The sequence below is a fragment of the Erinaceus europaeus genome, chromosome 3 (assembly GCF_950295315.1).
Source record: "Erinaceus europaeus chromosome 3, mEriEur2.1, whole genome shotgun sequence".
Classification (NCBI taxonomy): Eukaryota; Metazoa; Chordata; class Mammalia; order Eulipotyphla; family Erinaceidae; genus Erinaceus; species Erinaceus europaeus.
The window spans coordinates 15,216,750-15,244,307 of record NC_080164.1 but is presented as its reverse complement, the minus strand read 5'-3'; the positions used below and the strand labels follow the sequence as shown (position 1 = coordinate 15,244,307).

At 48.2% G+C, this 27,558-nt stretch overlaps 3 protein-coding genes across 4 annotated transcripts in view; 2 read left to right on the top strand and 1 right to left on the bottom strand.

Moving 5' to 3' along the window:
- The window catches only part of ADCY3 (adenylate cyclase 3), a 59,286-nt gene extending 58,288 nt beyond the window's left edge, over positions 1-998 (top strand). The window contains 1 exon segment of the mRNA XM_060186674.1: positions 92-998. Within this exon segment, the coding sequence (XP_060042657.1) occupies positions 92-274 (183 nt within the window). The 3' untranslated portion in view covers positions 275-998.
- Positions 951-18,831, bottom strand: CENPO (centromere protein O). Of its 2 annotated transcripts, none has more exons than XM_060186663.1 (6): positions 18,615-18,831; positions 15,825-15,982; positions 6,112-6,229; positions 4,416-4,675; positions 3,163-3,334; positions 951-2,493 (listed from the first exon to the last, which is right to left on the bottom strand). In XM_060186663.1, the coding sequence occupies exons 1-6, from the start codon at positions 18,658-18,660 to the stop codon at positions 2,360-2,362; spliced, it is 888 nt and encodes a 295-aa protein (XP_060042646.1). In that variant the 5' UTR covers positions 18,661-18,831; the 3' UTR covers positions 951-2,359. The 2 variants fall into 2 exon arrangements, with proteins under 2 accessions (XP_060042646.1, XP_016040899.1); XM_016185413.2 differs by having other exon boundaries at positions 951-2,490; positions 18,615-18,829.
- Positions 18,832-19,088: 257 nt separating this feature from the next.
- On the top strand, positions 19,089-27,188 carry PTRHD1 (peptidyl-tRNA hydrolase domain containing 1). The gene is made up of 2 exons (XM_007516755.3): positions 19,089-19,355; positions 26,806-27,188. Exons 1-2 carry the CDS (start codon positions 19,104-19,106, stop codon positions 26,974-26,976), a joined length of 423 nt encoding a protein of 140 aa, XP_007516817.1. The 5' UTR covers positions 19,089-19,103; the 3' UTR covers positions 26,977-27,188.
- Positions 27,189-27,558: the final 370 nt, after the last annotated feature.

Below are 27,558 nucleotides of genomic sequence, written 5' to 3'. Positions count from 1 at the left end.
CCACCCGGTTTCTTTACTGCTGTCTACCCCACACCCACTGCGGGTACCAGCCGGCCCTTGGCCGCCCCGACCCAACCTTCCCTCCCTGCAGGTGGTGGAGGAGACACAAGTCATCCTTCGAGAGTACGGCTTCCGCTTCGTCAGGCGGGGGCCCATCTTTGTGAAGGGCAAGGGGGAGCTGCTGACCTTCTTCTTGAAGGGCCGCGACAAGCCGGCCGCCTTCCCCAACGGCGCCTCCATCACGCTGCCCCACCAGGTGGTAGACAGCTCCTGACTGGCCCCGAGCCCCGAAGGAGTCTGAGAGGAAATTTTTAGTCGTGGGGGTCAGAAGAAAGGCCTTGGGGCTGGACAGATGGCCGAGGCCCACTATTCCCAGACTGTCAAAGCGCACGCTCACGTAGACTTTAGGTTTAACGATCTCCTCAAGCCTCCTCTGTTCGTGGCACGTGAGCTCTGAGGGTGGCTGTACTCTTCTTCCCCGGTGAGCCTGTAGCTTCCCCAGAGAGTAGGGGTCTTAGGCATCGCAGGGGAACTGAACCCTCCCCCAGCCCGGAGAGGCCACGGCCACTTGTGAGTGGGACATGTGGGAGGTGGGACAGAGCTGCCTTCGTCGCAGGGCTGGGGACCCAGGGTCCCCGCCTGGTCTGAGCGAGAAGAGACGGCCCTCACCCTGATGTTCCTGATAATCTTGAAAGGTTCTCCTGGAACCCGTCACCTTAGTCCCGAGAGCAGAAAGTGCAATATTTCCTTCTACCAGGCTGGGGGGTGGGGTGGGACGGGGAGGGAGGGGAGAGGGCTCTATTTCTGAGAGAAAATATATAAACAGATCTTCTACATTTATATTTTTAACTTTCTGTTAAAAAAAAACAAAAACACTTTCCGAAACTGCCTTGCCTTCTGAGCTCTTGCTACAGTCGCCTTTGCTACTGCTTTAAAGGAGAAATCACAGGTATTGTAAAGAACAAGACTGTTTTATTAAAAGCTTTACTCAACTTGAATGTTGGTCAGATCACGTAACTTGTTCAGACCTCTCATCTGTGAGCTCACAGCTCTCCTCACCACGACTCCTGACATCCTTTTGGAAGCTGCGTGCTTCTAAATGGTGATCCTGGTGGCTTTACCACCCCCCACACGTGCTCTCCTCGGGTCTAAGAGGTGGCCATTTTAGAGCGAGGCTTCAGCAGTGGTGGCAATAATGACTCCTGTGGTCACTGGGCAGAGGGGCAACAAGAACTGAACCGGCCCGGCTCAAGCTGTCACACCTGTGAAGTGGCCCTACACACGACTCCCGCGAGCCACAGACAGTCATGGTCTTAGGGCAACGCTGCAAGGACTGGCCAGGAGATGGGGGACTGGGCGGAAGCTGTTGGGACCTCTGTGTTTGAGTGTGCAGAGGCAGAGACAGGGCCGGGTCTTCTCAAGCTGACAGGAGTCATTTAAAGAATCAGTCAATGGTGAGGTCTGAGTGTTTGGATCACACTGAAAATTCTGGAGCAGATCGTGTTATAAAAGTGCTGTGCTGCAGCAGTCTGGGAGATGGTGCCTTGGGTAAAGGCGCTGGATTCTGAAGCATGAGGTCCTGAGCTTGATCCCTGGCACTGCATGTACCAGACTGGTGCTTTGGTTCTCTTATTTATTAGTAAACCAAAAAAATAAAGTGCTGTGGGCATGAACATTGGGAAATAATCCCTCCTTCACTTTATCTATTCCATATGCCAGTGTCCCCCCCACACACACACTTTCTTGTCATCATAGAGACCACTCTGGCAGAGAGACAGCCAAAGGGACCGGATCACAGGGTCACTTATGAAGAGACCCAACAGATTCACAGCCGCTCCCCTGTGAGCAGGGGACAGTCATCACTGGGCTCTGCTGGAAAGCAAAAGGAACACCTCTTCCACTTCCTCTTAAACTATCGAAACCACTAGCCTGTTTGTCCAACCAACGCAACAATACGTGACCAGATGTAGTCCAAGGAACATTCCAAGGGCATCAAATACCAGTTGTCCAAAAAGTCTCTAGTGTGAAACAGCAGGATTTCTCACCTCGGCAGTTTTCCTTTTTGCTTTTTCCCCATTCCAAGTTCCTGATGCCCCCACAAACCACTAGAATTTTTAGCTAAAGCATTTACCTAGTATTTCACAAGAATAGAAACTTTATTTAGTATTTCACAAGGATAGAAATTCTAACAAATATCAGGCGGCCATGGAGAACTGTTTAAAAACACCATGTCTACAGCCTCCAGCTTGGTCCCTTTCCCTTCCTTCTGAGGGATTCTATTTCCATTGCAAGGACCTGAGCTGCGTCAAGATAGGACCGGCAGGTCTACTCACTTTTGATGTGTCCCGCCAAAAATATTTTAGGAGATCAGGCTCATATCCAACTTTTCTCCCTTTTTTGCAAATAAAGCAAACACTTGATGGAGGGGCTTGGAACGAAACAGGTTTTCATGCGCTACCCGCTGCTCTTCCTGTGAGGTGGACGGCTCACCTGCTTGGAAATAAAAAACAAGTAAATACACAGATCGGTTGCTGAGAGGCTGAACTTGATTGGCTCGATGTACTTATGGGACCAGAAACTTATCTTCTTCAATCTAAAACGGTGTGAAGCCTACAGCAGCCTCAAATATTCTGCCTCCTAAAAACACTTGATCCTACTCGTCTTTATTGTCCATGGTCTGTTTAACAGAAACAGAAAGAAGGTCATGAAAGAAAGAAGGCCTCCCTCAGCCAACACTGAAAAATCCCCGCTTAGACAACAGTCGTGGGAGAGCTAAGAGTTGCCAGCTCGTCGTGGCTATTTGGCTCTGTAGTGAATCGTCTGGGTCTCTTCACCACAAGTGACCCGATGATTCAGTCCTGTTAGCTGTCTCTCTTCCAGTGTGGGCTCTGTGATAACAAGAGAGTTGGGGGGAGGAAAAAAAAACTCACTGGCAGATGGAATAGCGAAAATGAAGATGATTATGTTGACTGCTCACAAAGATGGGAGGAAAAACGTTGCAGTGAAAACACACTCTGTGTGATTTACTAAGTACAAACGTCAGCCCCTGACAGAGGCCGGGGTTGTGAGAGGGCCGATCAGTGCGCTCTTCCTGTCTCTCCCTGCCTCATTCACGCTGCTGCGCACATGACTTTTTCTTCACGGAGACATCCTCCCCCTTACCTTGACATGTGACAGCGACGTCAGTGGGAAGGGTCACTGTGATGTCCTTATACATCAGTCTAGCACAGAATGGGAAGGACTGACTCTTCAACTCTACTTTGTAAGTAAATGCCAGCAAGTTGCACAATGGGTTTCTCTGCAAGGGCCCAGCCAGAAAGTCTGCAAATTCACTCTGATGGGGGTGGATCAAAATAGACAAAACGTATTAACTATCACAGCTTCAGAGACACTGGCACACTTCAAACATGCCCACTGAAAACTAGAGCCCATTAATCAAGCTCCAGAGAAATCAGTGAACAGGGGAAGGCCCTCCAAAGGGCTGACATAGTCGGTTTACATTCACATATCAACTTAAATTTATCTGAAAACCAAGAACTCTTCAGAGTCCTGTCAATGCACTGAGGACAACATACTGAGCAGAGACTAGTCACTTATCCCTTACCTGCCTTCACTTCCTGTCTGTTTTTTCTATTGTAGCCCTACGGTAGGCAAAATAAACCCTCAAAGGATGCCAGATAAGATCCCATGCAGAAGGAGTCGGGCGGTAGCGCAGCGGGTCAAGCGCATGTGGTGCAAAGCACAAGGACCGATGTAAGGATCCCAGTTCGAGCCCCCGGCTCCCCACCTGCAGGGGAGTCGCTTCACAGACGGTGAAGCAGGTCTGCAGGTGTCTTTCTCTCCTCCTCTCTGTCTTCCCCTCCTCTCTCCATTTCTCTCCTATCCAACAACGATGACAACAACAATAACTACAATAAAACAAGGAAAACAAAAGGAAATAAATATATAAAAAAGGGAGTCGGGTGGTAGCACAGCGGGTTAAGCGCATGTGGCGCAAAGCGCAAGAACTGGTGTAAGGATCCCAGTTCAAGGCCCCAGATCCCCACCTGCAGGAGAGTAGATTCACAGGCAGTGAAGCAGGTCTGCAGGTGTCTTTCTCTCCCTGTCTTCCCCTCCTCTCTCCATTTTCTCTCTGTCCCATCCAACAGTGACGACAATAACAATAATAACTACAACAATAAAACAACAAGGGCAACAAAAGGGAATAAATAATAAATAAATTAAAAAAAAAAAAAAAAGATCCTGTGGTCCAGGAGGTGGCCCAGTGATAAAGCTTTGGACTCTTAAGCATGAGGTCCCGAGTTTGATCCCCGGCAGCACATGTGCCAGAGTGATGTCTGGTTCTTTCTCTCTCCTCCTGTCTTTCTCATAAATAAATAAAATCTTTAAAAGAAAAAAAAATCCCATGGAGATACCTGAAGTTGGTCTGCCTGGTACCTCCGTCCAGAGTAAGCATTTAAGTATTCGCTGAGACTGAACAGAAAGTGCTGAATGTCAGTCTGTAAGTACTTGGCAGATAACTCCTCTAGGGGAATGAAGACTGGAACTGAATGGTGATGTATCCGAAGGGGTTTCTGTATGACAAGGTCCACAAAATAGGAATCCAGCAGGTTCCCCTCAAAGGCAGTGCTGATGCAAACACAGACGCCTCGGCTGGTCAGCTTCCCACTGAGCCCTGTAGCAGACGGGACAACAGCACTCAGCACACACCAGGCAAAGGCCGAGACTCGAGCATCGGCGCCAGCACAGCCTGCTCAGTGCAGTGCACGCGGGTGTGCTGAGTAGTTACCAAGGGTGCTTTCTTCTCACTGACTCCGGCTCACGCTGAGTTTCAGTTAAAACGGGGAAAGAATGGTGGGAAAGGACACCTTCAATACCAAATGACTCTGGGCGCAGATCCTGAAATTACTGGCTTAGCTAGCCATTTGTTTTTCTGAGTATCAGTTTATATGACAGACCCCCTTCTTCCAACAGTCCCCTTATAACATAGTTAATAGGCAGAATAAGCCCCTTTAAAAAAATATTATTTTCCATTTTGTTGCCCTTGTTGCCTTTTTATTGTTGTAGTTATTGTTGTTATTATTGATGTTATTGTTGGATAGGACAGAGAGAAATGGAGAGAGGAAGGGAAGACGGGGAGAGATAGACACCTGCAGACCTGCTTCACCGCTGGTGAAGCGACTCTCCTGCAGGTGGGGAGCTGGGGGCTCGAACCGGGATCCTTACACAGGTCCCTGTGCTTTGTGCCACGTGTGCTTAACCTGCTGCACTACTGCCCAATTCCTTAAGTTCCCTTTTTAATGGTGGGAGAGATTTGAGCAGTTAAAGCCTTCTGACCTGTGGCACAGAGCAAGCCAGAAGTCAGGAAAACTCGGCACAGGATGTGGCACCTGTCACACAGCTCAGGCTGATGGTCTAAGGCAGCTGCCAACCTATCTTCTGAAGCACCGAGAGGCCAATCTCATAGGTAAAGGTTCTCCAAAGAGTATGCCAGCTCTGTGTGTACGAGAGGGGACACACATTCAATGCTCAAGGGAATGGGTGGTGGCACACCTGGCTGAACACTCACATTGCAGTGCACAAGGGCCTGGTTCGAGCCCCTGCTTCCCACCTGCGAGGGGAAAGCTTCATGAGTGGTGACGCAGGGCTGCAGGTGTCTCTTGCCCTCTCTCCCTCCCCCTTCCTTCTCAATTTGTCTCTATCCAAAAACACCAAAAACAACACAAAAAGCAATTCTTATGTGATTAGCCTTGTCTCATTTCATATCTGGCAAAGTGACTGCCTGGAGGTAGACGGGTCATCCAGGCTGGAATAGAAGAAGCTACCCAGGGAGTCGGGCGGTAGCACAGCAGGTTAAACACACGTGGTGCAAAACCGGCATAAGGATCCTGGTTCAAGCCCCCAGCTCCCCCCCTGCAGAGGAGTCGCTTCACAGGCAGTGAAGCAGGTCTACAGATGTCTATCTTTCTCTCCCCCTCTGTCTTCCCCTCCTCTCTCCATTTCTCTCTGCCCTAACAACAATGACATCAATAAAAATAACTACAACAATAAAAAAACAAGGGCAACAAAAGGGAAAATAAATAAAAATTTAAAAAAAGCAGCCACCCAGACCTGTGAAATGGTAGGCCTGCAGAATGCCTTTCATGTTCTCCTGCTTTCTTTGCAAATCTTCTGGCTCGTCAATCCCTGCCATTCGATTGGGTTCCGAGTTGGCAGTAGATGCTTCGATCTGCAAGATATACAACAAATCCAACTGGGTCTGGAATGGAATAACACACAGTCCCTGCCCTTACTTAACTGGGGCGGGCGGGCGGGCAGGGGGAGGGGAATTACATGCAGGATAGCCTTTAGTTATGCAGCAAAGCAAGCACCGCAATAATGGCCAGGCTCAACCTGACGCTGTTAACTGGCTACGGAAGAAGGGCAAACGCTAGAAGAAGAAGAATGGCCAGTCAGTACTAGCACAGTCAGCTGAGGAGAAATCCTATGGGCTGCAGAGGCAGAAACTGTGCCGGCCGGGAGAGTCAGGAGGAATCTGGGAATGCTGAGTGTGGGGTGAGGGAGGAGGAGACAGGTGAGGAGAGTCAGGACGAGGTCAAGGCGAGCACGGCAGTTGTGCAGTGCACAGCTGGGGGAAGTGCTCGTCTGAACACTGCAGGCTGCCCAGCGCAGGCCCAGAAATGCTCTGCAGCGTGGCATCAGGCTGACCCCCCCTCGGAGGGACCACACAACCTGGACGGAAGCCAAGGAAAGCACACAGAAAACGGACCTGAAGGCATCAGGGAGCCACCGAAACAGCCAGTCAAGATGGCAGAGACATACTCGGAAGCGAGTTTTTCCCTGCGGCTTTCTCCCTCAGAACGTCTGTCTGCTGGTCACTGTCACGCCACATGACAGGGGGGCAGCAGAAAGCTGGGGTCAGACTTTGTAGCTGCCTCACTGTGTCAGGGAGACAAACCCCAAAGATTCAGGTTGCTCAGACAGTCCTGTAAGGCCAGGAAGCCTCTGGAAAGCGAACCCAACCCCCTGCTCACAACGGGCCTCCAGGCGCCGGTGGCTCTGTGCTGCTAACGTGTGCTCTCAGAAACCAGACACAAGCCACTCACAGTAAAAAACCCTGAGCAGTGATCTTGGCTGAACAAAACGGGCATTCAGGGCCTAGCTTTCCACTGAGGATCCTAAGATAAGGGCTGAGTCCCAGGAATAAGGACAAACTCCAATTTAAGCGGGTGAGGCGGCAGCAGCCTCATGCACTGCCTGCCTTAGGGGAAACCAAACCCTCTCTGGAGGGGGGAAATAGCACAGAAGGCGCATGGTCACCTCTACGGGACACCTACCGTGAATCAAAACATTGCCACGTCTATTAGGAAACAACAACTGAAATCCAAGGGAGAAAACACCTCAGGAGCAAACCCAAGGAGAGTCAGTGATTCATTCACATTATCATCAGACAGAACTATCAAAGTAGCCATTAAGGGGAGTCGGGCGGTAGCGCAGCGGGTTAAGCGCAGGTGGCGCAAAGCACAAGGACCAGCATAAGGATCCCAGTTCGAGCCCCGGCTCCCCACCTGCAGGGGAGTCGCTTCACAGGCGGTGAAGCAGGTCTGCAGGTGTCTATCTTTCTCTTCCCCTCTCTGTTCCCCTCCTCTCTCCATTTCTCTCTGTCCTATCCAACAACGACGACAATAATAACTACAACAATAAAACAACAAGGGCAACAAAAGGAATAAATAAATAAAATAAATATTAAAAAAAAAATAAAAAACAAAGTAGCCATTAAAAGCTGGAGACCTCACACCGAAGAGCTGGGATCTACAAAATTAGAGAAAGAGAAATGAAGAAGAAGGAGAAGGAGAAGAAGAAGAAGAGAAGGAGGAGGAAGAGGAAGAGGAGGAGAATCAGGCAGAAGTCAGAACCAAAAAAAACACAGTAACTGAGATTAGCAACATGCCAACTTTTAGGCCAACTAGACATAAGTGGAAAGTAGGTATCCCGTAATCAGAGTAAAACACAATTACAAAAGCAGGAATGAAGATTCAGTGACAATAAAAACAAAACTTGCATAAGCAGGAGCCAGACATGAAGAGCGCACGGGAGGGAGGCACCATCTGAAAAAGATACTGACCAGCTTTTCAGATGCATATGGAAACAAAAACCCCAGTGATTTAAGTTCAGCTAACATGGAGTGGGAAAAAACAAAACAGCCGTATAATATGAAATTGCTAAGACCCAAGACAAAACGGAAGGAGGAGGTGGAGGAGGAGGAGAAAGAGAAGAAGGAGGAGGAGGAGGAGAGAAATGGCAGAGGATGGGAGACAGCCCAGCCAGTGAGGCAGGTTTGAGCCCCGACACTACTTCAACTAAACACTCTGATCCACAGTCAAGGGCTGTGAGGCTAGACTCAAAGTAATGGCATTCTACTTGCAAGAGGAACACTTGAAATACAAGGGCATCGAAAGGCTGTAAGTAGAGAGAGACATTTACAAGGCTGACCAAGATTACAGCTACACTGTCGTTAGGCAAAGTGAATTTAGGGCAAGAGGCTAAACTAAAATTAAAAGTTTCATAATGACAAAAGGTCAACTCCACCAGGAAGATAAGAGTATTTCAGTGAAATATCACTCTGCAACTTAAAAAGATGGCCTTGCATCCTTTGGGACGAAGTGAATAGACTTGAGGTGATTATACTAGTGAAGTAAGAGGTGAGACTGGAAGGCCTCACTAATACAAGAAATACAGCCTTTTTTCTGAATTTATTTACTTATTCATGAGAAAGATAGGAGAAGAAAAAGAACCAGACATCACTCTGGCACATGTGCTGCTGGGGATCGAACTCGGGACCTCATGGTTGAGAATCCAATGCTTTATCCACTGCGCCACCTCCCGGTAATCCAAGCACAAAACTTGAAAACAACAAACAAAACTAACCAAACCCGGATTCTGCGGGAACTGAGGCGGTTATGGGAAATGGGCCCCCTGGGGACCGGGCAGTGGCACACCCAGCTGAGTGCACGTTACCATGTGCAAGGACCCAGGTGTGACCTCCCACTGCCCACCTGCAGTGGGGGACACGTGACGAGTGGTGAGGGTCTGTAGGTGTTTCTCTCTCACTCTATCCCCCACCTCAATTTCTCTCTGTCCTATCTAATAAAATAGAAAGAGAAAGTTTTTAAAAAGGGAAAAACTGGCTGCAGGGAGTGGTGGATTCACAGTGCAGGAAGCAGGCCCCATCAATGACCCTGGCTGCAAGAGGAGAAAGAGCAAGATGACAAGTGGGCACGAAACTGCGGTGCTGAGCGCAGAAACCATACCCTGTAATATCTTCATCTGGTAGACAATGACTGAATCACTAATAAGTTACCTTAGAAAGTTAACATCTCTGGGAGTCCGGCGGGAGCACAGCGGGTTAAGCGCAGGTGGCGCAAAGGGCAAGGACCAGTGTAAGGATCCCGGTTCAAGCCCCCGGCTCCCCACCTGCAGGGGAGGCGCTTCGCAGGCGGTGAAGCAGGTCTGCAGGTGTCTGTCTTTCTCTCCCCGTCTCTGTCTTCCCCTCCTCTCTCCATTTCTCTCTGTCCTGTCCAACAATGACATCAATAACAACAACAATAACAACAACAACAATAAATACAAGGGCAACAAAAAGGGAATAAATAAATATTAAAAAAAGAAAGTTAACATCTGTTCACAATGAAAACACTCAACAAGCAAGAAGCAGAAGAGCATGTGCTTGACTTGCTAAGAATACAACAGCTCCCGCCACTGTCCGAGGGGAGAACACGTGCAAGATGTCCACTGTATGCCTACGAGTGAGGGTGCCACCAGACCTCGTGCATCCACTTCCTTTCCATACATACCTGTAATGCTGCTCAGACACAGTGAGATTAACCACAGCAGTAATGTGACAATCCTGTAGTAAAGGCCGAAGGACCATGGGCTTTCTCTTTTTTAATATTTATTTATTATTTATTCCCTTTTGTTGCCCTTGTTGTTTTATTGTTGTAGTTATGAATGATGTCATTGTTGTTGGATAGGACCAAGAGAAATGGAGAGGAGGGGAAGACAGAAGGGAAGAGAAAGACAGACACCTCAGACCTGCTTCACTGCCTGTGAAGCGACTCCCCTGCACGTGGGGAGCCAGGGGCTTGAACTAGGATCCTTACGCCTGTCCTTGCAGCTTTGTGCCTCCTGCGCTTAACCCGCTGCACTACCGCCTGACTCCCAACCACGGGGTTTCTTACAGCATCCTGTTTCCTGCATATTTATTCCTTTATGAGAGAGAGAGAGAGAGAACTACCACACTGCTCTGGCAGAGCGTACGTGACGTCAAGGACCCAATGCAAGCCCTGCACTCTGACTGTGAGCCGCATCCCAGGCCATTCTCACAGTGCTGTATAGACGGTCTGAAGAATGTGGGTGGGTGTGGGTAGCTGGAATCACAGAACGTGCTGACTAGGGAGATCTACCATGTCCATCATCATCAAATCTCTAGCACAGGCTGACGCCTCTGGACACAGGACTGGAAATCTTAGCTGCTGGGCAAGGCAAACAAACAACAGAAGCCAGACTCAGCTAAGGATGAATGAGACCGTGACTCTCTGTATCTCACACAGTTCCAAGGACCTGGTCTCCACCTGCAGACAGAAGTTCCGTGACAAGTAAAGCAGTGCTGGGGCCAGGCAGTGGCACCCGACTAGGCGCATACACTACAGTGCTTAAGGACTGGGGTTCAAGCCCCCGGTGCCTACCTCCAAGGGGAAAGATTCACAAGTGGTGAAGCAGAGCTGCAAGGTGTCTCTCTCTGTCTCTCTCCTCTATTTCCACTTCCCCCTCTCAATTTCCCTCTGGCTCTATCCAATAATAAATCAAATCGAATAATGATAATAAAAGAAGTACAGCAGTGTTGCAGGTGTCCTTCCTCTCAATTTCTTTCTTTCTTTGTTTTTGTTTCCAGTATTATGTTTAATATCAATATAGACCTGGGAGGCCCAGCCATTGAAATTACAAAAAGAAATGAGCAAAAGGGATACAGATTGGTGGAGAATTAAAGGTGTTGCTATTCTCAAGTCATATGACAGTATATATATATATATATATATATATATATATATATATATATATATATATATATATACATATACATATACATACACACACACACACCACAAAATTATTAAGCACCTCCTCTCTATTTCTGTCTTAACACATAAAAAAGGGGGAGGGGGGAAAAAAGATAAAATGACCACTGGAAGTGGTGGATTTGTTGTGCAAGTACCAAGCCCCAGTGATAACTGGTGGCAAAAAATAAAACTAAAAAAATATATAAGTAAATATGTGAATTTAGCAAGGTTAGCATATGGTCATCATACAGAAACCAAAAGTATTTCTACAATATTTAACAAATGGAAAATGAAACTTTCAAACAATCAGGAGCCATCAAAATGTGGGTCAAACTTAGTCTGACACTTTTTCTTTATTATTGATACCAGGATCAGCACTGGGGCTCAGTGCCAGCAACTATGAATCCACCACTCCCGGTGGCCATCTTTTTCCCCCCTATTACACCTGATAAGACAGAGAGAAATTAAGAGGGGTATGGGGTTTCTCCTGCAGTGGTCCAAGGAGGTGGCGCAGTGGATAAAGTGTTGGGCTCTCAAGTATGAGGTCCCGAGTTCAATCCCTGGAAGCACATGGGCCAGATAGATGTCTGGTTTATTCTCTCTCCTATCTTTCTCATTAGTAAATAAATTATATGTATGTATATATATTTAAAAGAAAAGATACCTGCAGACCTTCCCTTGCTGCAAGTGGGGAGCTGGGGCTCCAACCTGAGTCCTGTGCATGGTACCATGTGCACACAACCAGGAGTGCTAGCACCTGGCCCAGACACTTTTCTTTATTTTAATTTTTCTATATTTATTTATTCCCTTGTTTTATTGTTGTAGTTATTATTGCTGTTATTGATGTCGTCGTTGGATAGGACAGAGAGGAATGGAGAGAGGGGAAGATAGAGAGGGGAAGAGAAAGACAGACACCTGCAGACCTGCTTCACCGCTCGTGAAGTGACTCCCTTGCAGGTGGGGAGCTGGAGGCTTGAACCAGGATCCTTGCGCTTTGCGCCATGTGCGCTTAACGCGTTGCACCACTGCCTGACTCCCTCAATGCAATTCTAATCAACAACAGAGGCTGACTTTGGGGAACTGACAGCTCACCTCCAAATTCATGTGAAATTCAAATAACCACGATAACTCTGAAGAAGACACACTCCACAGGTGTAAAAGCTTACAGAAACAAACCTCTGGTACCAGCACCACAACAAACAGACCAGTCGCACAAAACAGAATCCACAAATGGGCTCAAAATGGACCCAACGATCCACTAGGACAGTGGGAAAAGAATGGTTCTTCAATGGGAGTCGGGCGGTAGTGCAGCAGGTTAAGCACAGGTGACACGAAGTGCAAGGACCAGCTTAAGGATCCCGATTTGAGCTCCCAGCTCCCCACCTGCAGGGGAGTCGCTTCACAGGCGGTGAAGCAGGTCTGCAGGTGTCTGTCTTTTTCTCCTCCTCTCTGTCTTCCCCTTCTCTCTCCATTTCTTTCTGTCCTATCCAACAACGACATCAATAATAACTACAACAATAAAACAACAAGGGCAACAACAAAAAAGGAATAAATAAATGAATAAATTAAAAAAAGAAAAAAAAAAAAAGAATGATTCTTCAAAAGTGATAAATTTTTTTTTTTTTTCCTCCAGGGTTATTGCTGGGCTCGGTGCCTGCACCATGAATCCACCGCTCCTGGAGGCCATTTTTCCCCCTTTTGTTGCCCTTGTTGTAGCCTCGTTGTGGTTATTATTATTGTCATTGTTGACGCTATTCGTTGTTGGATAGGACAGAGAGAAATGGAGAGAGGAGGGGAAGACAGAGAGGGGGAGAGAAAGACAGACACCTGCAGACCTGCTTCACCGCTTGTGAAGCGACTCCCCTGCAGGTGGGGAGCCGGGGGCTCGAACCGGGATCCTTACGCCGGTCCCTGCGCTTTGCGCCACATGCGCTTAACCCACTGCGCCACCGCCCGACCCCCAAAAGTGATAAATTTATGTGCAAAGGAAAACAAGTATGGTGGACCGGAAGGTGGCGCAGTGGATAAAGCATTGGATTCTCAACCATGAGGTCCCGAGTTCGATCCCCAGCAGCACATGTGCCAGAGTGATGTCTGGTTCTTTTTCTTCTCCTATCTTTCTAATGAATAAATAAATAAATTCAGAAAAAAGAAGAAGTTTTTTCAAAAGAAAAAGAAAAATACAGACACCAGTTCCAGATGGACTGTTCCTTAAAGTAAAACAAAAGCTGGGTTGGGCGGTAGAGCAGCGGGTTAAGTGCACATGGCGCAAAGAGCAAGGACCAGCATAAGGATCCCGGTTCAAGCAACCAGCTCCCTACTTGCGGGGTGTGTGTGTGTGTGTGTGTGTGTGTGTGTGTGTGTGTGTGTGCCACTTCACAAGCGGTGAAGCAGGGCTGCAGGTGTCTATCTTCCTCTCCTCGTCTCCCCTTCTCTCTCGATTTCTCTCTGTCCTATCAACAACAGCAGCAATGGCAATAACAAGGGCAACAAAATGGAAAAAATGGCCTCCAGGAGCAGCGGATTAGTAGTGTAGGCACTGAGCCCCAGTGATAACCCTGGAGGGGAAAAAAAAGTAAAACAAAGCTATTAGAAAATACAAAATATGGGGGGCAGGTGGTAGCACAGCAGGTCAAACATACATGGCGCAAAGCCCAAGGATGGGCGTAAGGATCCCAGTCAAGCCCTGGCTCCTCACCTATGGGGGGAGGGGTTTGCTTCTCAAGTGGTAAAGCAGGTCTGCAGGTATCTATCTTTCTCTCCCCCCCTCCATTTCTCTCAGTCCTTTTTTAAAATTATATTTATTTATTTTCCCTTTTGTTGCCCTTTTTTGTTTTTTTGATTGTTGTTGTAGCTATTGTTATTGATTTTGTCGTTGTTAGACAGGACAGAGAGAAATAGAGAGGAGGGGAAGACAGAGAGGGGGAGAAAAAGATAGACACCTGCAGACCTGCTTCATCCCCTCTGCAGGTGGGGGCCGAGGGCTCGAACCGGGATCCTTAAGCTGGTCTTTGCACTTCACGCCATGTGCGCTTAGCCTGCTATGCTCACCCGACTCCTGATTCCTCTGTCCTATCCAACAACAACAGCAACAAAAATGGGGAAAATGGCCTCCAGGAGCAGTGGATTTATAGCGCAGGCACCAAGCCCCAGCGATAACCCTAGAGGCAAAAACAGAAAAAAAAGAAAATACAAAATATATCTTCATGAACTTAAATTAGACAAAGACTTAGTAAAAGGAAACAAGTGTGGTAAAAGACAGATTCTTGAACCACACCTCATCAAAATGAAGATCCTCCATCAAAGTGGAAAGACAAGCCAGTCTAAGATTCACAGACAGGGCTCAACAAAGAACTCAGGTCCACATATGTAAACAAGATAGGCAAGCCGCCCCTTTTAGAATTTTTTTCTTTGCAGAAACCTATAAAGTCACACATCACCTGAGGGAAATGAACAGGAGGCGAGAGAGCAAGACTGGAGTATTCTGTACTTTGAACTGTGTGGTATTTAACTAGGGTGCATTCACTTTGAAAAGGGTCCTTTGGGTTTGTACACTTGATTATATTCACATAGTTTCACTTGAATAAAAAAGTGAAAGGAGAATGGGAAAGAAAATGGAAGAGAGTGAGGGAAGGCCAGTAAAAAAGAGAGAGTGATTGTTACCCCATGGGTACAAATGGTTACAGAAAGTCCTTGAAACTGAGTCCTGAAAGACTGAAGTTATTTTAGGAAGTGTTTTCTTGGCTGTGCAGTTGATCAGAGAAGTAGAAATGCCGGGAGAGAACCAACTATCGACAGCAGACTACTGCAATGAGCGCAGCCTCTAAGTCACATGATGACTATTTACCACACGTGTGGATAACGCCTGAGCTAAGACAACAGAGTGAGGGAGAAAGTGCTATCTAAAAGAAAACTGGACCCATCTTGGATTGGAAAGAAAATGAAAAGAGTGATCAACAATTTGTTTGGCTTTGTATGTTAACTCTCTTTTCAGCCACCAGGTTCCAGATGCCAGCATGATGCCGACCAGACTTCCCTGGACAGACAACCCCACCAATATGTCCTGGAGCTCCGCTTCCCCAGAGCCCTGCCCCACTAGGGAAAGAGAGAGACAGGCTGGGAGTATGGATCGACCTATCAATGCCCGTGTTCAGCAGGGAAGCAATTACAGAAGCCAGACCTTCCACCTTCTGCACCCACAATGACCCTGGGTCCGCAATCCCAGAGGGATAGAGAATGGGAAAGCTACCAGGGGAGGGGATGGGATACGGAGTTCTGGTGGTGGGAACTGTGTGGAGCTGTACCCCTCTTATCCTACGGTTTTGTTAATGACTCCTTTTTTAAATAAATAAAAGAAAATGAAAAGAGAAAAGATGAAAGTTAACTAGCAGGTTCCGTGTCTGGGCACAAGAAATGGCAGATGACAAAAGTGCCAGTCAATCAAGTCAGGCTGAGTCTGGAGTCAGCAGGTCCGCATCTATGAGGGGAGGTTGAGAACCCGGTAAGAATAGCTTGCCCCAGGAACGCCTGGTGATGGTGCTGACTGGCTGACTGAGTCTCTCTCTCCAGGTGTGCTCCCCTGCGCGGTGCAGGCCTGCGCCGATCCACTAAGACCACCGGTGAAACACACCGAGCTGACCTGCAGAGCCCCAGGCCCTGTTTGGGCCCCGCGCTCTGGCAAAGCACCAGCAGCAGCCCTCCACTCACTGTGGCTTGTCGCCGCTTCACGTCAGCCCTCAGCTGATCCCGCAGACTTCTCAGTTTATTAATCTTGCTTTCCAGAGCACTCTCCTCAGCCTGTTGTTCCAACTGTTTCCGGGATCTAATTGCTTCAGCCTCCAGCCTTTCCAAGTGAGCCAAAACACCTAAGGAAAGTGAAAAGGGAATTAACTGCATAAGAAGTCACCAATGTCTACCTGTGGCAACGTTCCACAGCACAGAGGTGACTCCTTTCTTCTGAGTTTTGTGGCCAGTGACATTGTTAGATGTTGGCTACAGTTTGTTAATTGTAGGGGTGTTAACAGAAATCTGTAACCTCTTAGGCTGAACAAGGTACTATCCAAACAGTGCATTATCTGAACGTAGCTGTTCTCAATTATTCATGACAGCAGTATGGACACAGAAGAAAATAAGGCCACCGAATTCACCGACACTCGCTGAATTTGTTTTTTGAAAATGCTGGGAGTCGGGCAGTAGTGTAGTGGGTTAAACGCAGGTGGCGCAAAGCGCAAGGACCAGCATAAGGATACTGGTTCGAGCCCCTGGCTCCCCACCTGTGGGGGAGTTGCTTTACAGGCAGTGAAGCAGGTCTGCAGGTGTCTATCTTTCTCTCCCCCTCTCTGTCTTCCCCTCCTCTCTCCATTTCTCTCTGTCCTATCCAATAACAACGACGTCAATAACAACTACAATACAACAAGGGCAACAAAAAGGAATAAATAAATAAATGCCAATGTTAAAAAACTGCATTTAGACACCAGGCTTGAATAAGTTCTCTGAAGCTCTCGAAAGTGTTAGTGGCACACAAGTGCAAAGGCACACATCAAAGGAACTGTCTACAGTTATTACCAGGTATTAGAAAGGAAAACAACTTCAGTGTTGGGGAGAAATTCAAGCAAATCTAGTTCCCAAGAAACTAAGGAACAGTCTAATAAAGGCCAAAATTCAGAACCTGGCACTCACTGTGTCTTGCCACAGAAGTGATGCATAAATAACCACCCCCCCAAAAAAAAAGGGAAAAAAAAAAGTCCTAGGAAGAGAGGAAAAGAGATCACCTCAGTCGCTAGAATTGTAGCTCTAGGTGATAAACACCGAGCATATCCCGAATGTAATCTAATTTTAAAGGGGGAAGCAGTCTAGGAATATTTAAAATAAAAAATGTCACTGTCCAATGATTTTATGAGTGATTTGCAAAATAACAAAATAACAGGGGTACAATTCCACACTATTCCCACCACCAGAGCTCTGTCTTCCCATTTCCTCCATTGCAAACTGCAGTGATTCACAGATCACAGTTATGGGCTGACTACTTTTTTTTTTAATAAAAGGAAACACTGACAAAAGCCATAAGAGGGGTACAACTCCACACTATTATTTCTATAACTGTCTACCTATATATTTACTTATTTTTTCTATCTTCCATATTTACTTTTCTATAAGCTTGTCTTCCCCCCCCCCCCATTTTTGATGCCCTTGTTGTTGGATAGGACAGAGAGAAACTGAGAGATGGGGAAGATAAAGAGGGGGAGAGAAAGATGGACACCTGCAGACCTGCTTCACTGCTTGTGAGGTGACCCCCCCTACCCCCTGCAGGTGAAGAGCCAGGGGCTCCAACCAGCATCTTTGAGCCTGTCCTTGAGCTTTACGCTGTGTGTGCTTAACCCACTTCTCTCCCTTTCTTTTCTTTTTTTCTTTTCCTCCAGGGTTACTGCTGGGGCTCAGTGCCTGCACTACGAATCCACTGTTCCTGGAGGCCATTTTTCCCATTTTGTTGCCCTTGTTGTGTTGTTATTGTTGTCACAGCTGCCCTTGTTGTATTGTTATTGTTGTCATAGCTGTCGTTGTTGGATAGGACAGAGAGTAATGGAGAGAGGAGGGGAAGACAGAGGGGGGAGAGAAAGACAGACACCTGCAGACCTGCTTCACCATCTGTGAAGTGACTCCCCTGCATGTGGGGAGCCGGGGGCTCGAACTGGGATCCTTACGAAGGTCCTTGCACTTTGCGCCACCTGCACTTAACCTGCTATGCTACTGCCCGACTCCCAAGAGATGGTATTTTTATTTAGGTTTCATTTGCATATTCATCTCATTATGAGGTAGGTTGACTATCTTCTCACAGGCATATGGATTTGTTCTTTTTTTCTTCCTATGAACTGTATGTATGTTTTTTTTGTTTCAGAATGGCCTTTTTCTTCTTAATGTTAAAAGCTTTGGCTAATACCGCTTCTCTCCCTAAGTCACACCTACACCTACTGCTACTTCTGAATGCACTTCTTTTTTTTCTTTTCCTCTTCTCTCTGGGTCCTGATGGAACTGGGTCTCCGAGCCCTCTAGCGATCTTCCCCTAACCTAACATTTCTCCCCCCGCTAGGAATATGGACTAAAACTTTTTTTTTTTTGGGGGGGGGGTGCAGGAGGGGGATCTGGCTTCCGTCCTGCTTCTCCGCTGCTGGCCAATGCGCTTTCCTGCCTGTCCCTTTAAGGCCTTGGATGCCAGTTCCGCTCACCATCCTGCTGCCCCCTGGACAGGGCGCGGGCGCGGGGCGCGTGGCAGGCAGGGGGCGCGGGGCGCGGGGCAGGCAGGGGCGCGGGGCAGGGGGCGCGGGGCGCGGGGCAGGCAGGGGCGCGGGGCAGGCAGGGGGCGCGGGGCAGGCAGGGGCGCGGGGCGCGGGGCAGGCAGGGGGCGCGGGGCAGGCAGGGGCGCGGGGCAGGCAGGGGGCGCGGGGCAGGCAGGGGGCGCGGGGCAGGCAGGGGCGCGGGGCAGGCAGGGCTCCCGGATACCTGTCCTGGGCTCGCCGCCTCGACACGCAGCTCGCGCCGGCTCCATGGCCTCGTCCAGGCCAGCGGTCTGGGGGGCCAGATACCCCACTGGCTAGAGGAAAAAGACGAGCAAGTTACTTCTGCGTCCATGCAGACAAACCCCGACTGCAAGGCACACGCCGCAGGCGGCCAGTCGTCCACCGGACACCCCGCGTCCCCCGAGGGCTCCTCTTCCCAGACCACTGCCCCAGCCCGGGGCGCTCTCGGGCTCAGCCGGGGGCCCCCAGCACTCAGGAGGAGCTGTCGCACGCCGTCTGGCCTCCTGCCCTGGTCACAGTCACTTCCGCCCCCGAATCCCACTAGCCCGTCACCTCCTCTTGCTTATCCGAGGAGGGGAGTAGAGTTCCCGCCACCCTCACCTTCAAAAACTCGTCCAGCGGCCCCAGGATGCTTTGCGGGCCCCCTCCGTACAAAAACATGGCCGCGCCCAGGGCTCCGCCCCATCCCGGCATGCACCGGGCAGCAAGTGCAGCCTTTCTGTTGAGCAGGAAAATGGCGGCTTCTAGCGCAGAGCCGCAGGTCCTAGTACAGTACTTGGTGCTACGAAAGGATCTCTCGCAGGCTCCGTTCTCCTGGCCGGCGGGTGCACTGGTGGCGCAGGCTTGTCACGCGGCCACCGCGGCCTTGCACATTCACCGCGACCACCCGCACACGGCGGCTTACCTCCGGGAGCTAGGGCGCATGCGCAAGGTCGTCCTGGAGGTGAGGCGCGGAGGGGCGGGGCGCCGCTGGCGTCCTCCGGAAGTGGGTGTGGCCTGGAGGGGGTGCGGCTTTAACGGGGGGCCGCCCGCGCGCTGAGTGTTGGTGTGGGTGCCCCAGGGGCCTGAGCGTCGCGGGCCGGGCGGAGCCTGGCTGCGAGAGCCCCTGGCGGCAGGCGGCTTCTGAAGCTTCTGGCAACCCTCCCGGGCTCGCCTGTGTCTCTCCTGGAAGGTGCTCGCGAGGGTGCGGGAGGCTGCCGGCCTTTTCTGCTGCACCGGAAAGTGCCCCCTCCGCAGATCTCGCGGCAAGACCGCCGTCTCGGGTATAAGAAGGCAGCTTCTTGGCCGCAGGTGGACGCAAACGGAAGTTGCCGACGTGTGTGTGATGGCCACGTCTTCACAAGTCAACGTTAGCTCTAGAAATTGCCCTCGCGCCAGAAATAGCAGGCATCGCAGGCATAAAGTGACAGTAGTACGTTTGAAGGGTTTTTTTGTTTTTTAACTGTCATTTCTACTACTGGCTATGTATCCTAAGGGGGATTGTGGACGGCGGAGATAGCCTAATGGTTATGCAAACAGACTCCCATACCTGAGGCTTGAAGGTGCCAGGTTCAGTCCCCCACCCCCTCCGCACCGCCGGAGCTGAGCCAGTGCTCTGGTAAAAAAAAAAAAAAAAGTGAAAAATCACTTAATTTTCCACATTAAAGGTTGACTACCCATCATAATGGATAGTTACAATATGAGACAAGAACAAACTATTTGTGGAGCGTGGCTGAGTGTGATGAGATCTTAAGTATATTCTATAGACAAAATGATCCAGAGTTTCAAAGGGAAAACTAAGGAAACTTAATATCCAGATACTAAGTAGTGGATGGTAGGATTTTGGCTATTTCCTAATGCTTTGCTATTTTTGTTTGTTTTTCTACACTTAGCACATCTAAATCTTATATTTTAAATGTATATTGCAAACTTACTTCTAATAACAAAGTCCTGAGGTGGAAGGGAGGGATAATTTCTTTGTTAACTGACAAAAAACAGATTATCTTGTTATTACTACTCTTACTATATTAGTATAGTTATTATTTGCCACCAGGATTACTGATGGGGTTGGCTGCTTTCATAATTCCACTGCTCCTGGTGACTTTTTTTCTCTTTTCTTTTTTTTTTTTTTGATAGAGGATGAGTCAGGAAGATAGAGATAGAGAAAGCAGAGTCATTTGCAACACTGCTCCACCATTAATAAAGTTGCCTTCGTGCATGGGGGGGGGGGTGGACTCTGGCCTTGAACCTGGGTTGCTGCATATGGTAGGCAGCGTGTACACTCTGCTTCGTGAGCCACCACTTGGTCCCAGTGACAGACTGCCTTTTAAGAGAGAAATTGCTCTTGTGTAGGCAAATACTGAGCAATGACCTATAAGAAAACTCCCTGAGGCCGGTGGTGGCAGCGCCTGGTTGAACGCACATGTTACGATGCGCGAGGACCCAGGTTCAGCCCCCGGTCCCCACCTGCAGGGGGGAAGCTTTGCAAGTGGTGAGGCAGGGCCACCGGTGTCTCTCTGCCTCTCTTCCTCTCTATCACCCCCTTCCCTCTCGATTTCTGACTGTCTCTATCAAATAAATAAAGATAATAAAAATTTTAAGTTCTCTTATTATTATTTTTTTAAGTTTATTTATTTGTTAATTGGACACAGAGCGAGAAATTGAGAGAGGAGTGGGAGATAGAGGAGATAGAGAGACACCTGAGTCCTTCTTCACCACTTGTGAAGCTTTCCCCTTGCAGGGGGGGGGCCAGGGGCTTGAACCCGGGCCTTTGTGCACTAATAATGTGTGCACTTAACCAGGTGTGCCACCACTTGGCCCGATAATAAATTTTTTAAAAATAAATAAAAAATTAAATATATATATATATATATATATATATGTACACACATATATATTAAAAAAGACAAAAGAGGAACTGATAGAAATAGCTGACAGGGAGATTGAGATGTATGAAAGACAAATAAAGGACAAATAAAAATGAGTTGGTATATGTAAAACGCTTAAGAAAATGCCAGAATATAAAGAAAGAAAGAAAAAAGAAAATTTCCTGAGAACCTGTAAGGAGTCAAGAAAGAAGCAGATAGCTTTTCATTTCAATTAATTTTAACCCTCTAAGAAACTGTGTAGTCAGGACCAGGCGGTGGCGCACCTCGTTAAGCGCACACGTTACAGTGCGCCCGGCCCAAGGTTCAAGCCCCTGGTCCCCACCTGCAGAGAGAAAGCTTCACAAGTGGTGAAGTAGGGCTGCAGGTGTCTATTTCTTTTTCTGTCTCCCTTTCTGTCAGTCTCCAATAATGTGTGTGTATATATATTTTTTTATTTTTAGAAAGAAAGAAAGAGGGAGTCGGGCGGTGGCGCAGCGGGTTAAGCGCACATAGCCCAAAGCGCAAGGACCGGCTTAAGGATCCCAGTTCGAGCCCCCAGGCTCCCCACCTGCAGGGGAGTCGCTTCACCGATGGTGAAGCAGGTCTGCAGGTGTCTGTCTTTTTTTTTTCTTTTTTTTTTTTAATTTATTTCTCTATTGGTGAATTAATGTTTTACATTCAACAGTAAATACAATAGTTTGCACATGCATAACATTCCCCAGTTTCCCATTTAACAATACAACCCCCACTAGGTCCTCTGAATCCTTCATGGACCTGTACTCGCCCTACTCACCCACCCCAGAGTCTTTTACTTTGGTGAGATATGTCAAATCTATTTCAGGTTCGACTTGTGTTTTCTTTTCTGATCTTGTTTTTCAACTTCTGCCTGAGAGTGAGATCATCCCATATTCATCCTTCTGTTTCTGACTCATTTCACTTAACATGAGTTTTTCAAGGTCCATCCAAGATCGGCTGAAAACGGTGAAGTCACCATTTTTTACAGCTGAGTAGTATTCCATTGTGTATATATAGCACAACTTGCTCAGCCACTCATCTGTTGTTGGACACCTGGGTTGCTTCCAGGTTTTACAAATTGTGCTGCTAAGAACATATGTGTACACAGATCTTATTGGATGGATGTGTTGGGTTCCTTAGGATATATCCCCAGGAGGGGAATTGCAGGGTCATAGGGTAGGTCCATTTCTAGCCTTCTGAGAGTTCTCCAGACTGTTCTCCACAGAGGTTAGGTCCCTAATTTTCAGTTGTTCCATTTATGCGTAGTGTCATGGAAGCTCCTTTCCCTGCTCCTGGACGAACCATCACAGTTAAGAGCTATCTTCCTGGAGCGGGAGTCAGGCGGTAGCATAGCAGGTTAAGCACACGTGGTACAAAGCACAAGGACTGGCACAAGGATCCCGGTTCAAGCCCCCGGCTCCCCACCTGCAGGGGGGTTGCTTCACAAGCGGTGAAGCAAGTTGCAGGTGTCTGTCTTTCTCTCCCCATCTTTGTCTTCCCCTCCTCTCTCCCTTTCTCTCTGTCCTATCCAACAATGACGACAACAGTAATAACTACAACAATAAAAAATAAAATAAACTAAGACACAAGTAGAACCTGAAATGGAATTGGCATATCGCACCAAAGTAAAAGCCTCTGGGGTGGGTGGGTGGGGAGAATACAGGTCCATGAAGGATGATGAATGACATAGTGGGGGTTGTATTGTGAAATGGGAAACTGGGGAATGTTATGCATGAACAAACTATTGTATTTACTGTTGAATGTAAAACATTAATTCCCCAATAAAGAAATAAATTTAAAAAAATATATATATATATATAAAAACCTAGGGCAACAAAAGGGAATAAATACATATTTTAAAAAAGAAGAAGAAAAAGAAAGAAGGAAAGAAAGAAAGGAAGAAAGAAAGGGAGAAAAAGAAAGAAAGAAACTGTGTGGTCCAGATATTCGTCAGCTTCTTGCTTGGGGCACATGATATATTTTTACCATTTTCTCAGATGAGACACCTGCAGCTCATGAAAACTGAACTACTCTCCCAAGTTTAAAAAAAAATCTTTAATGATTCCTAGTTGTTGACATTAATTCAAGGTAGGGATTTAGGAGTCACCTCTGGGTTTTTTTAATTAATTGTTTTATATTTATATTTTTTATTTTTAGAAAGAAAGAGGGAGTCGGGCAGTGTTCCCTTTTGTTGCCCTTGTTTTTCATTGCGGTTGTTGTTGTTGATGTCGTCGTTGTTGGACAGGACAGAGAGAAATGGAGAGAGGAGGGGAAGACAGAGAGGGGGAGAGAAAGATAGACACCTGCAGACCTGCTTCACCGCCTGTGAAGCGACTCCCCTGCAGGTGGGGAGCCGGGGGCTCGAACTGGCCTCCTTACGCAGGTCCTTGCACTTTGTGCCACCTGCACTTAACCCGCTGTGCTACCGCCTGACTCCCTTATTTTTTATCTTTATTTATTTATCAGACAGAACTAGTCAGAAATTTAGAAGGAAGGGGGGAGATCTAGAGGGTGGGAGAGAGAGAGAGAGAGAGAGAGAGAGAGACCTGCAGCACTCTTTCACCACTTGCAAAGCTTTCTCCCTGCAGGTGGGGACTGGGGGCTTGAACCTGGGTCCTTGCGCATTGTCGCATGTGCACTCAACCAGGTGCGCCACCACCCGGCCCCCCACCTCTGGTTAAATTAAGGAGATGCCATGGCCATAAAGACCGAATGGAATCAAAGACAAAGAGAAGATTAACTTCATAACCGGGTGCTCACTGTGTGCCAAGCACAGGCTTCACTTGAGCCAAAGAATACCGAAGCCCCTCTTCTGCAGAGGAAACAAAGGCTTGTCCAGGTTGGCACAGCTGGTGAGTGGGGGAGCAAGGGTGTGGACACACTCTGACACCGTGTCCTCTGCTGCTGCGTGGTGCCAGGGGAGGGGAAGTCAGAGGAGTCGTGCATATGACTGGAGGACTCAGTAGACGAAGAGTGACATTCCTGGCAGCCTCGAGTTCAGTAATTCTGACCTTCATCTTAGTGACGTCTGCTGCTATGGGCCAAAACGTGCCTTTTGCAGAATAACACACAATCTTTTTATTTTCTCCCTGAGGGCTAGCTTACTATTTTCCTGTAATGGGATATAATCTGGATGATAAAGGATGACAGATTTCAAGAGTGTCAGAGATTAGTTTGCAAGTGAACTCTCCCTGCAGAAGGAAACCCCTTTTAGGTTTGACCAGGGCAGGGTGGGAGGGAGGAGGTGTGGTGGCTCTTAGTTTCCAAATGTTGCCAGTAGTCAATGTGGTTTTTTTTTTTTAATATAATAAGCCCTCTTTAAATTTTTTTTTAACATTTATTTATTTTTCCCTTTTGTTGCCCTTGTTGTTTTGTTGTAGTTATTGTTGTTACTGATGTCGTTGTAGTTGGATAGGACAGAGAGAAATGGAGAGAGGAGGGGAAGACAGAGAGGGGGAGAGAAAGATAGACACCTGCAGACCTGCTTCACCGCCTGTGAAGCGACTCCCCTGCAGGTGGGGAGCCGGGGGCTTGAACTGGCCTCCTTACGCTGGTCCTTGCACTTTGCGCCATGTGCGCTTAACCCGCTGCGCTACTGTCGGACTCCCAAAAAAGATAATTTTTAAAAAGGAATATTTTGTTAATCTAATGCTTTATTTATTTTAATTGCCACCAGGGTTATCGCTGGGGCTTGGTGCCTGCACAATGAATCCACTGCTTCTGGTGGCAATTTATTATTAATTTTTAAACCTTTTTTTCCCCCTTTTGTTGCCCTTGTTTTTTATTGTTGTTGTAGTTATTGACATCATCGTTGGTGGAGAGAGGAGGGGAAGACAGAGGGAGAGAGAAAGACAGACACCTGCAGACCTGCTTCACCGCCTGTGAAGTGACTCCCGTGCAGGTGGGGAGCTGGGGGCTCAAACCAGGATCCTTACATCGGTCCTTGCGCTTTGCGCCACATGCGTTTAACCCGCTGCGCTACCCCCCGACCGCAAGCAATTTTTGTTTGATATGACAGAGAAATTCAGAGAGGAGGGGAGAGAGAGAGAAGAGGGAGTGAGAGAGAAACCTGCAGACCTGCTTTGCCACTTATGAAGCTTCCTTGCTGCAGGTGGGAAGCAGGGGCTTGAACTCTGATCTTTGTACATCATAATGTGTGTTCTTAACCAGGTGCACCACTGCCTGGCTTCCTGTTTGTTTGTTTGTTTTTTGCTTCCCCCCCCTTTTGTTGCCCTTGTTTTATTGTTGTTGTAGTTATTGTTGTTATTGATGTTGTTGTTGGATAGGACAGAGGGAAATGGAGAGAGGAGGGGAAGACAGAGAGGGGGAGAGAAAGACAGACACCTGCAGACCTGCTTCACCACCTGTGAAGCGACTCCCCTGCAGGTGGGGAGCCGGGGCTCGAACCGGGATCCTTACGCCAGTTGTGCTTCGCGCTACGTGCACTTAACCTGCTGCGCTACCGCCCGGCCCCGTGTTTTAATTTTAAGACTGAGTTATGTAAAGAGAGAGAGAGAGACTGAGAGCAGAGCACAGTTTTGCCACATGCAATGCCAGGGGAGCAAAGCTGGGGCCTCAGTCTTACCACGGCTGTGCTCTACCCACTGAGCTACGCTTTGCCACCTTGTCATCAACTTACTACTACTACTACTGTTATTGTTGTTGTTGCTATTATTACACCAGGATTTGCACTGGTGAGATTCCACTGCTCCTGGCAAACTCCTTTTCTTTCTAAAGTTTAGATGGAGAGAAAGAGAGTGGAAGAGAAACAGAGAAGAGAGCCGCCATGTCATGTATGGTGCTCCCATGCGGTACCGGGGGTCTCGAGCTCACATCTTCAAGCAATGCACAGTGTGCGCGCTACTCTACCCCCAATAATCAACTTAAAAAAAAATATTTATTTATCCCCTTTTGTTGCCCTTGTTGTTTTACTGTTGTAGTTATTATTGTTGTTGTTGATGTTGTTGTTGGATAGGACAGAGAGAAATGGAGAGAGGAGGGAAAGACAGAGAGGGGGAGAGAAAGACAGACACCTGCAGACCTGCTTCACCGCCTGTGAAGCAACTCCCCTGCAGGTGGGGAGCCGGGGCTCGAACCGGGATCCTTATGCCGGTCCTTGTGCTTTGCGCCACCTGCGCTTAACCTGCTGCGCTACAGCCCGACTCCCAATAATCAACTTTTTAAAGTTAGTACTGGCTGAAGGGCTAGCGGTGGCTGGGTGTGGACAGGCCTTGAAAGAAGTAAAAAAGAAAGAAAGAGAGAGAGAGAGAGAGAGAGAGAGAGAAAGAAAAGAAAGAAAGAAAGTAAGTTGACAGCACAGTATCTTAAGTCTCCACTAGCCTCCCTCCCATCCCACCCCGAAGCCCCAGACAGGTCACCTGGGGTCCTTCACAGAGTTAGTCAGTGCCGAGTGGAGGCCGGACACTGGCTTCTGGTGACATTCACACCGGGGAAACTCCTCTCCCCCACGCTTGTTCCCCTTTGACACTTGTAAGTGCGCTGCTCAGGCTGTGCTCCCTCCGTGTTCCGCAGGCCCCAGACGAGGCCGCCCTGAAGGAGCTGGCTGGCAGCCTGCGGCAGGGGAACGTGGACCACACGCTGTGGCTGGAGCAGCCCGAGGACATCGCCACCTGCATCGCGCTCCGCCCCTACCCCAAGGAGGAAGTGAGCCAGTACCTGAGGAAGTTCCGGCTGTTCAAGTGACAGCACTTGCTGGGGTTCAGAGTGTTTGCCGGATCCAGAAACTGCACCCCCACCCCACCCCCTTTCCCAGCACTGTGTCCCCACCTTCCAGTGGTAACTCTGTTTTCCTTCTAATTATAACAGCTTTTTGAGGGCCAGACACGTTATGAAAGTGGCCATGAATCAGTATGCGTCCTCTTGTTCTGAAGTATTAAAGTCTGATAGAGAAACTAGATGAACAGCAGTAACAACAGTATGGTCTTTAAGCAGACGTGTTGTTTTCGCCAGGCTGGCTTCACTGGCGGGTAACAGACGACCAGGGACTCATGGTTGAGCTGTAGGCAGTATCTCTTTATTCATGCAGGACGCAGCACAATCTAAGCCGAGCTAAGCTAAACTCAACTAAAGTACCCTAAAACTCACAATGCTGTCTTTATATATACTTGCCAAGTAGGGTGGAAACAGGATGTGACATAGAGAGGGTGGAGAGAAAAGTGACTGGTGAAAATCAGAGTGTGACAAGGAGGGGGCGGAGCAGGCGAGAATCCTATCACTGAACCACCAATGCCCTGGAGGGAGGGTGGTGCTTGTTAACAGCGGTTA